Genomic DNA, 14450 nt, shown 5'->3' on the forward strand with positions numbered 1-14450 from the left:
TTTATTACTGACTACAACATAAGTTTCGGAAGCCCTAGCATTGATAAGTGTACAAAGGGCATTCAGTTTGAATTAAAATGTCAAGCCGGGGATATGTCATGTGAAACTGATTTCCTCCTGCACAAGAAAAAAAGCGAGGCATTCTATTCCTTACTGAAAACCCAGAAGAATGGAGAACCTTCAATCTCGTTTGACTGTCAGAAAAATCAGGTATTGCCACGAATTCCAAACCAGGCAGCACATTACAGTAGACAATTTTACTTGTTCAGTTTCACAATTTGTGAAGGGGTGTCAACAGACAAGCAACCACAGAACAAAGTATTCATTTGGACCGAAGCTTACGTGAGAAGGGATCATTCCAGATTTCATCAGCAATATATCATCGTCTGCAGCACACGTCTTTTCAGGAAGTTTCTAAAATTCGACAGTTCGCAGATGGATGTGGTGGTCAGAACAAGAATTTGGCCGTGATATGTATGCTGTCTTATTGAGTATGCCCCAGCCCATGTAGAGGAAATCTGCTTATTCTTTCCAATTCCTGGACATTCTTTTCTTCCGCCTGATCGTGTTTTTGGAAGAATAGAGCTCGAACTTAAAGGTCGAGATACTATTGTGAAGCCAGACGAATATGTGGAAGTGTTCAAAAGCATGGCACTATTGTGAAGATGTTTGAGGAGTGTCCACTGTATGACTGGAAACAATTAGCGCTGAAAAAAAAAAATGAAGAAACCAAATCAATGGCATTTCAAATTTTCCTCTGAGAAGAGAATAATCATTTTTCGTGGTAAAACTCCAACGCCACCAGTTATAGTCAGAAGTGAACCATCACACAGTACTGATGTTGCATGGCTAAGAAATTACTGAAATCTAGTGTTAACAACACAAAATTCAGGTTGCCTCAGATCAAACAAGATATTCCTGTTAGACAACAGAAAGTTAATGATGTTGAAAAACTACTAACATTACATTTCGGTGCAAGCTGGGTAGAAAACCACGGCTTGCATTTCCACAGAGACATTATTCAAGGCAAAACAACAGACGATCCAAGTGATGATGAGCTTACAATTGACGTTATGGAAGATAACGAAGATGTGTGGATATTTCCATTTGATGACTTTCTGCATATATTATTGAAATATATAAATAAACCAGCCTTTGGCTAGCTGGGGTCTCCGCCCCCAGACCCCGGAATTTGCTAGGCCTACGGCCTCGCATTTCTTATCTATCGGCCTCTGCATCTACAGTGAATTTCGTTAACTTGCTCTTTATATTAGCTTTACCACTCCGTCTCCCAAAAACAAAGTTATCGAAGATTTCTTTGAGGTTCCTGAATATTGTGTCGATTTCAGTGTTCTTCCAATATTGTCTTCAATAATGCAACAGTCTGGAATACTTTAGATACTTTCACATCAATCTGACTCATTCATCATTCTGTATTGTTTATTACCCCGTTTTCATGATTTATAGTATGTCTTTATTTACAAGTGATCCTTGAAATGAATTATCCAAGTTCTGTATACGCATTGATTGCAAAAAGGTTAGAAAACGGTTGTTTGAATTCCACTTTAAATATTAGGTTTAGTTTCATATAACCCTCGTTGCTAAAAATGCAGGATGTCCTACTCGCTAATCACCTGATTTCGATTATAATTTTAACAGCAATCCATACATTGTAAATAAATCTATGTGATGTATTGTCTGTAATGTGGCGCTTGATATGGCAAGGAATTGCCATATCCTGTCTGTCTCCCCTCTTCTAGTCGTATTATGTTTCTATGATTTGGTTCGTGAGTGTTAGTACTAATGTAAATGTACTACATCAGTGTGAAAAAGTGTATCTGTATGCACGCCACAACTTGGTTGTGCACATATTGAGAAAGGTAATTGATAAAGTCATCTTAACTTCGTTCTAAAAGAACACGTAGTTTCCCGGTCACGCTACATGTATTTCCAAATTTCCTGTATTTGGCCAAATGGAAATTCCACGTGATAGACGAAGAAAACTTCATTCCAAGAATGTAGGTGTTTTCGGTGGCATGTCCATGGGCTACAATATTAGACTCATATTCTTTGATACAACCATTACAACAGCAGAATATATGAAAACGTTTTATAGCGTTTTAAAACAAATTGGGCAGCAAGAAATATTACGAGCAGGATTGAATGACACCATATACATTACACGATGAATATTTAAAAAAATGTCGCTTTTTTTCCCAGTCATTTTGAGAGTATGTTTGTATCTAAACAGGCGTGATTTGAAGCCGTTTAATTATTTTTATGAATGTCACTAAATAGAATATCTTACAAACGATCATAAACCTTATATGGATTGAAACAATCAAAGAAGAAATTTAGGCTATGACAGCGAATGTATTGGCAGGGACATTCCATAAAACTGTATGGCTCCTTCAATGTTGTCTGGTGACCACTTCAATTACATGTTATGATTCATCGCATTACTTAGTAACTGAAATAAGCATTTTTCAAACTTCGTTGCAATATCTTAATTATTAAAGATAATACCTTGATCAAAAAGTTCTCGGAATTCACTCACAAAATTAAAAGTATAAGTTTATTCCTAAAAATTGATGTTGTCTCCTTCGAAGTAATCCCCATCGACTGCAACGCAGTTACGCCAGCGCTTGATCCAGTTCTCAAAATATTTATAGTACTAGATTTTCGGTATGTCCATCAGAGCCGTCTTTGCTTTTCGTATTATCTCCTCTCAATTGCTGAAACATGTTCCCTGTAATGGTTTCTTGAGTCGATCAAACAGGAAAACGTCGCACGGAGGTAAATGCGGTGTATTTGAGGGCTGCAGAGTGTTATTCGTTATGTTTCTTGTGAGATAATGATAGCATTGGTTCACGCTCCGTTGTTATGGTGCAAAATCCACGAGTTGTTTATCCAGAGATCTTTTCTTTTTAGGCAGATTGCTTCATGCAATAGCTTCACAACGCCCAAATAATACTTCTTGTTGATTGTCTGACTTTCTAGCAGAAACTCATGATGTACAACAACGATGTAATCCATGAAAACAGTGAGTATCACCTTTCACGACTGAAAAAGATGTGTTTTTTTCGGTCTTAGCTCATTGGGTGTTCGACACTGCTAACCAGCTGTTTTGTTCAGAGTATCATTGCTGAAACACTTTTCCAACATTTACAAGGTATTTGCACTATTGAATCCGTTTTTAACACAAAATTTAATACACACTCGTTGTAGCAAAATTAACTCCATTACAAAAATCGAAACATGCACCCAAACAGGTGTTCTTAACACTGCGTCACTTACACAAATGCCAATTGTTATCATTATTATTTTATATTTATTTAATAATTTTATTTATAATAACGGTGTTGGAATGTAGTTATTACATGTACGACATATTTTTATTTGTGCGGTTAATTTGACCTTTTTTTTCAATTTTGTTCTTTTTTGGTGGCATTTTGTATAAGGTTTCATATTTAAATTATTACAATTACAATTACACCGTCTTTTATAAGCACAATCAGAAGATGAAGATGAAAAAGAAAAGAGGAGGAAGAAGTGTAAGAAAAAGATGATGTCAGTGTAAGATGATTCGCTAATTACTGGGAAATTTTTATTACGTCAGATAACTGATGTCTAAGGACTGAGTCTAGTCTGATAAGTTATTGTGGTGTGGTCGAAACAGTCTGGTGAAATATAAGTGATCTCACAAATGGTGAAATTTTGCAGGAACTTATTTTACAGGAACAGGAATAACATTGTACACGGATATGCCAATGACAAGTTTGAAACCCTTGTACACAAAAGATGACCTATTGTATAAGTTTTGCAATGTATATATCAAAGCACGCAAAAATAGAATTTTTTTATGAAAAAAATTATAATTCTTGAAAGTACAAGCGAGATTTAATGTTTATGAAATTTATGTACACTACTAACTTATTGTTAATACAAAGATGGAGTCATTGTACCTAAAAGGAAATCGCCAAGAAAATATTGCTTTAAAGTATTTATTAGTCCTAGCAGTACGTTTCAAACAAGAGTTACAATTCAATGTTGGAAGAAAAAAGAAAAAATGTAAGGGGTCAAAATGACCCCCCAAATGTAATAACGTAGAAAAAATCCCAAATGAATTTAAAGGTTAACATCTAATTTTCTATCTGAAAATTGTTTACTAGTTTCCCTTGTTACAAATGCTATATGGTATACGACTTGTGTCTTAGGGATAACTATATCTATCATCTGAAAGTAGAAGACATCTTGTAACGCTCCTTCCCCCAAGTATGTATTGTATCGTTGAAATTTGATCGAAATAATGCTTTTTTGAAAAAAAAAGTGATTTTCTTTTAAGGACCGAAACTTTTATGACATTGGACTTACTGTTTAGAAAAGGATCGAGATCACTACTCGGAATTTTTATTATATTAAATTACTCTCATTAGAGATCAAAGCTGGAGTGGTTATAAAACAGGAAACATGCGTTGATCTCGAAGAAGTATATTGGTACGATGTTGCCTCAGCTTATAACGAACTTGTACACAAAATGTAGTTTCATTCTTTCTTTACCAGTCCATCTGTCATTGAATTTTCATATCGTAGAGTTAGTTCCCTCTTCATTTTAGACTTTACTGCGCTGTTTTTCGCATTGTAATAAACATACTATAATGAACAATAAAACAAAACAATAATAATAATAATGCACAAATGGTATTTAGAAAATATTTTAATGTCTAACACAACTATACAAAAATAATTTACAAAATTTCATTGCAGAGTAAAACATTATGCTATTGTAATATTAAGCACATAATGAACAATTACATTCATAAAAAAAATTACAAGTGGCACTTTTTTTCTTCCTTAGCTACAATCCTATTAACTCCAGCTCAGTGTTCGTTAACAATATTGCTTATTTACATATCATTATTAGCAATAAACAAACAAACGTGGAAATATGTATATGTGTAGTTCACATATTGTTATTTCATAATGATTGCTTTTAGTAATATTTACACACTCACACTCACTGCTCAACTCCAATCTTGAATGATAGATTAAGGAGAGAGACTCATTGTTTATACAGACTTGGAACATATATTGAAATCACTATAAACTTTATTTTTCTCACCTCTTAGTAAACACTTGAATTCTTATTTGTTGTATTTATAACAGAAGCTTGGTTCGAAGATGTAAACTTTCATTCTATCTGTGCAGCACATTTTCCAAATAGATTCTACACTTTCTATTGAGAATAGTTTTCGCTCATGAAGTGAATATGAACTGTTAGTATATAGTCTCGCAATTGTTAATTTCCTGAATTGATATCCTATGGCCAGCAATCCTGACTTGAGATTTTTATTTTTGGTTTATTTTCTGTCTCATTATGGTAAGTTTAAAAATAACTTCCTTCTTAAATCCCTTCGGAAATTTCCAACCTTTGTTGTTCAATTTTGCTACAAAGTAAATTTGCTTCAGAAGTACCATTTAAAACTTTCAAAATAAAAAGAAAGCTATTTGTGTTTGTATTTTGCTCAGAGTTATTAGTTGTAATTTCTGGTAACACTACACCTTTAGAAATGTTCGCGGCAAATTTCTGATCAAATATAATTCGTAACCTTTGTAGGTTAAACATCGTAAATAAAACGCTTCTGAAAAAGCTTTATTCATTTTCCAGAGGGAGGGAGATTAATGTATAATTTCAATACTAAGGCGAGGACGATTCATGCAGTCCAACTTGGATTGAGTTCAAATCTGTCACAATAATTATATATTTTTATATCAATTATTGGACCGAAAGAAAAAATCATCCCATATTATTCTCTACCTCAGTGGTGGGTATGATAGATTTTCTTAATTTTATAGCTTTATTATGGCTAGACAAATATTAAATTCAAAAGTATACACATTAATGACTTGCCAATTGATCAACCTCGGTTTCTGATAAGATAAACAAATTTAAAAGCCGGCTTGTATTCCTTGCGTTTAAAAGTCTGATTTTCTAGCGAAAAACTTGCAGGAAGTAGACCATTTAAACATTATGTGTACCTCTATTATAAATGTGATATCACGCTACAGCACAATGAGGCCGAATTTTCCAGATTATGTTTTATACCTAATAATTATGTTAAGTTTTTTCTTATCAGTCGTCAACCGGGAAGTTATATGCAATTAAAAATAGTTAATCTGTTACATTGGCATCTATTTTGGAAGAATTAAGAAACAGAAACTTCAGCTTTTTAACAAGTAAAGAATCTATTTGTCAAAATGTTGCTTATGTGCTGGAACATTGTCCGAATGAAAGTTCACTCACATTTTTAGTTTAAATTACATTAATTTTATGAAATTCTAAATTAGTTACAGTAAGTTGTTACTGGTCATCAAAGACGAGTATCGTACCTTATGTTAGATTCGGATTCAAATGTAAATAAGATACAATACACTAGTTGCCTTCGCTAGTTGCCTTAATACATTCGACTAACATCTTTGGCATATACAAAGATGAAGTCAAACAAACAGATACATAATAAATATTTCGAAAAGATTTATGATCGCGGGTACAGTATTACGTATTTATTTTGTAATATCATCAGTATATTCAAACTTTTTGAGTAGTTCTTGGTAAGAATTAATTAAACAATGTCTCCAAGTGAATCGGACACTTTTAAAATACAGTTTACTTACTCCTTGTGGTGGAGAAGAGGTAAATAGATAGTGTAACATTATTTACCATAACACCATATAGCAGGTGTGATCAGAATTGAATTATTTCTACGATCCTGCTGTGTTGTATTATCTCCAGGAATGGCAGTATTTCTTCTGCATATAGATCGTCCGATCTATCTTTTAATTGTCTCTCATATAGGATGTATGTAACAAGCACGAAGCAAAAGTACTCTCCCTGCTGGTCTAATAGCTAGCACACTCTTATTTGGCGCATGTGGTCCTAATTTCAATTTCTGGAGGACACTAAAATTTGAATATGTTACAATGGTTCAGGTTTCATCTCAAAATGTAGGTTAACGTCTCATGTAGCCTCAATGGTGAAAACGGCGCTAAAATTGAATAAACAGACAAACTAACCAGGTAAACGTGAGGGACAGATTTTTTTTTTAAAAAAAGAAAGAATTTGAAATATTTTTTACAAGCATGCTTCTCCAAATCAGGTTCACAGTGTTCAGAACCATACCATGTCATATAGGTAAAATACTTACTTCAGTCATATTATATTAATTTTACCATGTCCTTAGATTCTTCCGATTTACTAGCAGATCCTTTGTGATGTTCTATTTGCTTTGTAAAGTAAGCAAATTGCTTTGCGCAAACTATGATAATGATAAAATGATCCTAGGAACGTTATATTTTGTCAATAAATTTCTCATTGTTTTATTCAAGCAACACTGCTTAGAAAATACTTGGATATTACGTGATTATTGTTACGAATGTTGTTAGCACTTCAAACATCATAGCTTGTGCTACTCTTAAAATTTTCAGTGTTACCTATTCTTCTTGAATAATAATAATACATTTGTATACCATTTTTAAAATCCATTCACTAGACAATATTTGCATAATCTGCTTCGTGATACCTGTTTTCAACACTCCAAATGATACTTCTGTAACTAACATCCTTCCTACCTTCCTTGCGAAATATTTCATATGACAAACATACATGTATATAAAACTTCCCCGTAATACCGACCCATACATTCCAACCCAAACCATAAGGTTACGGACATAGTTATCGATTGTCTTTTTAAAATACATTCTTGATATTCATAACAATATGATGTCACAGTTTGTAGTTTGCTACAGCATAGCATTTAAGTTGTGTGTAATGTATCACACTTATCATCTTCAATAGTAGCACAATATTTATAAATTTACATAACTTTAGAAAAGTTATACTATAAGAATTTGTCATCATTTTCATTTGTTCTCTACAGAAGAATCTACAGATTTTACACGAATTTAAAAGTTGAAAAACTTACAAATTTCGTTTAAAAATGTCCACTGTTTACCAAAGAAATCTTGTTATGATGATTAAATATTTACTAACTAAAAATATAGAGAAAGTTGAAAATAGTCTCATTTCTACATTGAGAGAAATAGACTAGATGCTGTAGTACATTATATTCATCATTTTAGTTTGTTTATATCAATTATAGATTCACAATAAACGTTTGCTAATCTTTAGTCTATATTCTAATTGATGTTTATGTTAATCGAAACATAATAAGAACTTTTAAATCAAATTTAAAAGCCGTGATCTTTTGAAGAAAGGTATAACCATACCAAACATTTGAACAAACTTAACCTGATTTTCTTTTCACTCTGTAAAACATGTAAAACATTAATGTTTCTCTTTTGTAAAACATTAATACTCTAGTTGGATATACATATCACTAGAAATGGAACTATTTTTTGTTCATATCTGTTTAGTTCTCAGTATTACAGCCATAACGAAAAATCTATAATTCACCACAAATACTGATTTTTCTGACATAACCTGAGTATATAGTTATTTATTTGGTTTGAAATTCGGCTAGGACTCTAATTAATGCATCTTAATTTGTTTTACAGTATGTTACAAACTCTAGACATCACATCAAATAATTGTGAAATATAATGTATTTTACACAAGCTCAACGTATTGAATTCATAGTTATTTATTATAAATGTTTCTCACTTAAATTCTCAATTTTTATAGAATGAAAAATGGAAATATGATAATCAGAAATTTTGTGTACTTATTTCCTCACAGAAATGTCATATTGAGAAAGATTAACCATATAAAATGTAAATATTACACATTGAAATCTTGTTCTTATAGTATAACTTTCAAGTAATTAATCGTGAACTGTTCATGGGAATTAATGATTCTTGTTTACCGTTTCCAAACTTAGGAATGAATGGCAATCAAGTATATAGACTTGTTACGTAAGAAGTATTTTAAATTAATAATGTCCAGATTAATTAATTATTGACGTGCACTAGTAGTGCAAAGTAATATCTTTTAGTCAGTCATCGTAGTGGCGTATTTTTCCTAGGGTCTACTTCTGACAGAATACCCGAATTGTTCTTTATTTGTGCCTGGTAAGTATTCGTCCACGACGGCTCCAGGAAGAGGTATTCGTGTTCCGAAAGGTATGATATCCAGTGACTGTATATGAGCACGCCCTCGGCCGGGACGTCTAATACGCCTACCTCCAGGACCGTATGTTCTGACACGACTATAAGGACTAGAACTTCGTAATGTTTCCGATGAAGATTCCCTAAAAACTTCGTCGGATTGCTGGCGTCTTTTATTTTCTCTGAAGTCAATGCTTGTTGGTCGCACTATACGTTCCTCGTCATAGTCTAGACGGTCACCAAACAACTCCCTGCTTGAGTACGCCGATCTACTTTCTGCTTCTGTTGAATCGATGCTAGAAGTTGTAGAATCATACTGAACATCTTTATTCTCTAGGCTTGTTTCTTCAGAACTGCTATCTGAGTCGTCTTTGTCGTTGATTTCTAAAGACGAATCGACAGTATCTTCGTCAGAAGCACTTGGAATCAGTTTTCTTCCATAGTCTTCTTCCTCAGAACTTCTGCTAGCATATGAACTATCTTCATCATAATCATCGTCTGCCAAAGGATATAAAGTATGGGCTGATTTGAGGGACTCGGAAGCTGAACCACTATTCCCAAGGTCAAGATCTTCTTTCCTAGGTGCTTTATATGGCCCTGGAGGTGGTGGAAGAAGATGGGAAAGCAGGTAAGGGTAATCTTCGTGAGGAATAGTAGGATGTTGAGGATCGTATGATGGATAATGACCTGCTGTATTTGCTTTGATAACGCGAAATCCAATGTACGGACCCGCTTCATATTGGACTGTCCTCTTGACTCCTTTGTCATCAACGTAAGAGTAAGAACCTTTTACATTTCCCCTGGAGTCACTAGTTTCATGTCTGTTCTGATCTGGAGTACTATATGTGAAATGATAAGATCCATCAGTACTCCTATGAATAGCTGAATGCCCTCTATAAGCAGCTGGACCCTTCCCGGCACCCTTTACTGGACGAAAATAATACGGAACAAACGCTGGTGAGGCAGGAGGATCAGGGTAAGTACCTTTCACATGAAACCCTGTCTTCGAACCCGCTACATAATCAACAACTCTTTTTATGCCAACATCGTCAATATACGAGTAGTGTCCGTTTATAGTACCTTTGGAGTTACTATTTTCATGGCGATCGTACGTAGGTGTATCAAAATCAAAATTATAAGAAGGGTCTTCCTTGGGGTCACTATAATGATCATAAGTAGGACTGTAACTTCCATCTTTCGGTGGAACAGGCCCACCTGGTTGATAGTTCAACGTAAGATCAAATTTCCTATGAATGTTTTGCCCTCGTGGTCGAAATCCACGTCTTCCGGCTGTATACTCAGTTCGAATTCTTTTACCAAATGCATTCAAGAATCCAAACCTTCCAGACACTGTGTTATCTGGCGTAGCACTGGCGACGTGAAATTGGCCGTCATCTGTGTTGTAGCCGAACCTATAACTGCCGTCTGGCCTCTGGATGTTGTAAGCGGTGCGTCTCCCCGACACACCCTCTCTGGTGTCACCCTCAAAGTCATCTTGGCCTGATTCTCCGAAGGCCATCGGAAGGAGTAGGAACATCTGCAAAGAAAAAATAAATCATTTTAAATCAATTTAATATTACTAGCATTCAAATACAAGGTAAATATTTAAAAAATCATTTTTCATCAAAGAATATGGCACTTGTGAATATTATGGAGTATCTCAATATGCTAATATGTATACAGAATAGACCGTTTATCTTGTAATCTCCTTGTAACCTTTAAATCAATAAATAAAATTTGATGAAAGTTTGTAATATACTGTAGGTTATATAAAATACTCTATAACAAAGGCATATCACATAACATATTCTATAATTCTAGCCAATTAACAGTGTTATCAACTTAACAGAAAGTCGCATTATTTTAATAGCACTTCGTCAGGTTATTACATACTTCAAATCTGTATCTAAAATAATGTCGTACAGTACCACATTTAATATTCAGTATTGGAATTCAATACGCTACAGTATCACAAATATCCGTAAGCATCTAAATTTCGAAGGCTAGTACAACAGTAATGACCCGTACGAGACAGACGTGTCAATGTACTTCGGAAGTACCTTAATGTTGAATACTACGTAAAGAAAGGATATGACGTACTTCTAACAATAGAAACAAAGCTGCAAGGGGTTTAGAATTTTCCATTTTTTCAAAAGCTTTTATTTCGCAGAAGTACTTAGGTAAATGTAACATTCAATATTGTAGGTATATGTCTACAAATAGCGTTAAAACTATAATGAGCTTTACAGTAATCCGATATCTCAACCTACCGTTGGAAACAAAAGGATTCTGAGACAGTTGTAATTAGTGTTCGAGAACAAAGTCAATCTAATCTTCCTTCACAATAATTACTTGTGTTAAATTGTATGAACTAAACAAGAAAAACCGTGATTAGGATTTCTTCTCAACCGCAGTAACCCTCTCTCTCCCCATGTTCCGTGAATTTTGAATATTTTAAGGTGTTATTCTGTTTTGAATCAATTACTTCGGAAATGTTAGGAGTATTAATTTGAAATTTCGTATACAAATTGTCTTCTTGAATCAGTGGCATAACCAAGATGGAGGTTGACAGTTTAAGTCCTCATCAGTACAGTAATACCAAAAATTGATTCTGCTTAATGCTCCATTTATTATTATTATTATTAAAGTGTCATACAGTCATGTTCATAAATTTTAGGTTAGTTCCCGCAATCACAATTATTTAACCCGAAATAAAACTTTAACAAACATGTTATATTATGTTCTTTATTCTTCTGAGTTCATTCTCTGTAGCTCATTCATCAAGCAAATAGAAAGCATTAACAAAACTAACTCAGGTGTTTATTTTTATTATTTTATTTAAATATTAACATTATTGGGCTCCTGCTGGTACGAATTACTAACGCACACAACTCCGGTGCCCGTAGCCTCTTACTTCTGGTAGGAACAGAAGTTTTCTGAGGATTCAGTATCATGAGGCTAGGGAACAACCTGAATAAAGAGTAAGTTTTGTTTAACGTCCCATTATTAAGCACTCTAAGCGAAAGAAGACTGATGATTAATGAAAATGATTAGTTGTGAAATTACTATTTGTGCTTTTCCAGCATGGATCGAACCAGAGACCACCTCCTCCGTGGGATGCTCGGGTTCGATTCCCGGCGGGAGCTCATGTGGTTCGGATTCCACGTTAATCAGTAGGTCCACGTTTCATAGGGCTTGGTGTTTAATGGGACATTAAAATCAACTCAACGAACCAGAGACCACATGCACCAAAGGCATACACGCTAGCAACTAGACCAGCAGGAGGGCTACTTCCGGATTTTAGTAGAGTTTGGGATGCCGATCAATGGGACTCTTAATTGATTGCAGAAAACCCTTCTCGCTATCTAGTACCGTGTTTGCTCTATAATGACCAACATAAAAATCGGAAATGGTTTCGCTTTGTATATAACCTTGATCAATGAACTTTATTCCTGATTTTTGATCCTGTATGTCAAAAAATTAATGGCGCTCCATCAAATAGTTCTTAAGATTGTCTGCCTCCCGGACATATAGATTAAGTAGCAAAGAGGAGTATTGGTAAACTATGATTCGTTTCGCATGGTAAAAGTGGGGTACGCGTCCAAACTATACAGATTCAATACTGAAACCGGAAGTACTAGATATATATAACTTCCGGTTGAAATAGATATGTAAAATCAGAAATAGAGCCTGCTCTTCGGACGCTGAATTCATAACAGAACAGTTTCTCCTAATCTCTCAAAATTATTGCTATTAGTAATTAATATTGAAACTGGAAGTTGTACTTTATTTTACTATCTCTGGTTTTTGTAGAAGATGAAAGTTGAGATGATACATTTTCCTAGAATCCTAAATCAAGTTAAAAATAATCGGTGCCCTCTTTATTATCGTTTATAAACTATAAAACTACAGGGTGACCCAAAAGTAGGTGTACAGTCTCCACTGTATTTCTCTGATTGGCTTTCTGTATTTCAAATCATTATTTATTGTTATCAAACAGGTAGACTTAGCTTCTTTATTATTTGTTCGTAATGTGTTTTTTTTTTACTTATACCCTAAGCCCGAAACAGACGAAGAAAATAAACCCATATGTTAGAATGTTATACTCGATCAATGTAGGGATGTATACCTACTTTTGGACTACATTCTATATATCCAAAACGGTTTTATATTTCTACCAAAAGTCAGGGATAATGCCTATTCTTGTAATACTGGATTGATATATTTTTTAAATGCTTCTGACTATATATTATCGTTATTTGACTCTGGCACTCATTGTTGAACCTCAAAATGACACATTTGCACCACTTACTTTTGGAATAGTCAGATAAACATTAATCCAAAACTCATTCTTGGGATGCTCAATTAACATCAGAAGACACTATAAAAAAAATTCACGCGATCAATATTGATTTTGCTCTATAAAGATCAATATTGAAACTGGTAGTTATAACTAAATTTCTACCATTTCCGGTTTAGAGAAATGAAGGTGAAGATCAACTTGGAAATTGGAAATGGTTGATTTTACAAGTACCGATATGAATAGAGGATTAAAGGAACAGCTGAAAGTATCTTTTTGAATCGAATCCGATTTTGTTTTTCTTCTGATACCTGTCGAGAGATAGACAAAGGAACGTACAGTTATATAAGGTTTATACTAGCATAGTTTGGAAGTCTAAATATACAATTATAATCTTGTTTCAAAAACTCAGAAAAAAAGACATTTTCACCAGCAGTCAAATTGCATACAAATTTTCTTCTATTTTTTATTCGTATACATAACCTTACGTAATTTAATGAAATTCATACGTGTGCAATGCCTCGTGAGTTTTTCCGCTTTGTAACAAAGTTAATTTTAACCATTTGAAGGATATGTAGACGCACATACACACATTCTTGCAAATGACTACATTTGTAATAACTACCTCCTTAATTATCACACATACAAAGTTCATCAAGATACATATTCTTCTCTCATTAACTGCAAAAAAGAAGGAACATAGGAAAAACTTCTTGAAGAATGGTGTTGGTAATTTACTGGTTGGAAATTCCGGTTCCAATTCATATGTAAAAGTCAGAAATAGAACCTGTTTTACGGACGCTAAATTCATATCAAAACAGTTTCTCCCCATCTCTTTTAAATATTGCCATTTATAGTAATTAATATTGGAACTATTAAGAGTTGTAGTTGTTTTTACTGTTTCCGGTTTCAGCATAAGAATACAACTGAGAATACATAGTTCCTTTGGATTATAAATCAATATCAAAAATAGTCGGTAACCTCTTATTATTGATTTTGAACTATGGAAATAATTGTTGGAATCGGA

General features: G+C 33.9%; 1 protein-coding gene across 1 annotated transcript in view; it reads right to left on the reverse strand.

Moving 5' to 3' along the window:
* Nucleotides 1-4705: 4705 nt before the first annotated feature.
* LOC145686565 (uncharacterized) overlaps nt 4706-14450 on the reverse strand; it is a 340726-nt gene continuing 330981 nt past the window's right edge. Inside the window, exon 2 of the mRNA XM_081760005.1 lies at nt 4706-10660. Within this exon, the coding sequence (XP_081616131.1) occupies nt 9038-10660 (1623 nt within the window). The 3' untranslated portion in view covers nt 4706-9037. The remainder of the gene's footprint in view (nt 10661-14450) is intronic.

Source organism: Thermobia domestica, chromosome 5 (genome assembly GCF_964235325.1).
Source record: "Thermobia domestica chromosome 5, izTheDome1.hap1.1, whole genome shotgun sequence".
Lineage (NCBI taxonomy): Eukaryota > Metazoa > Arthropoda > Insecta > Zygentoma > Lepismatidae > Thermobia > Thermobia domestica.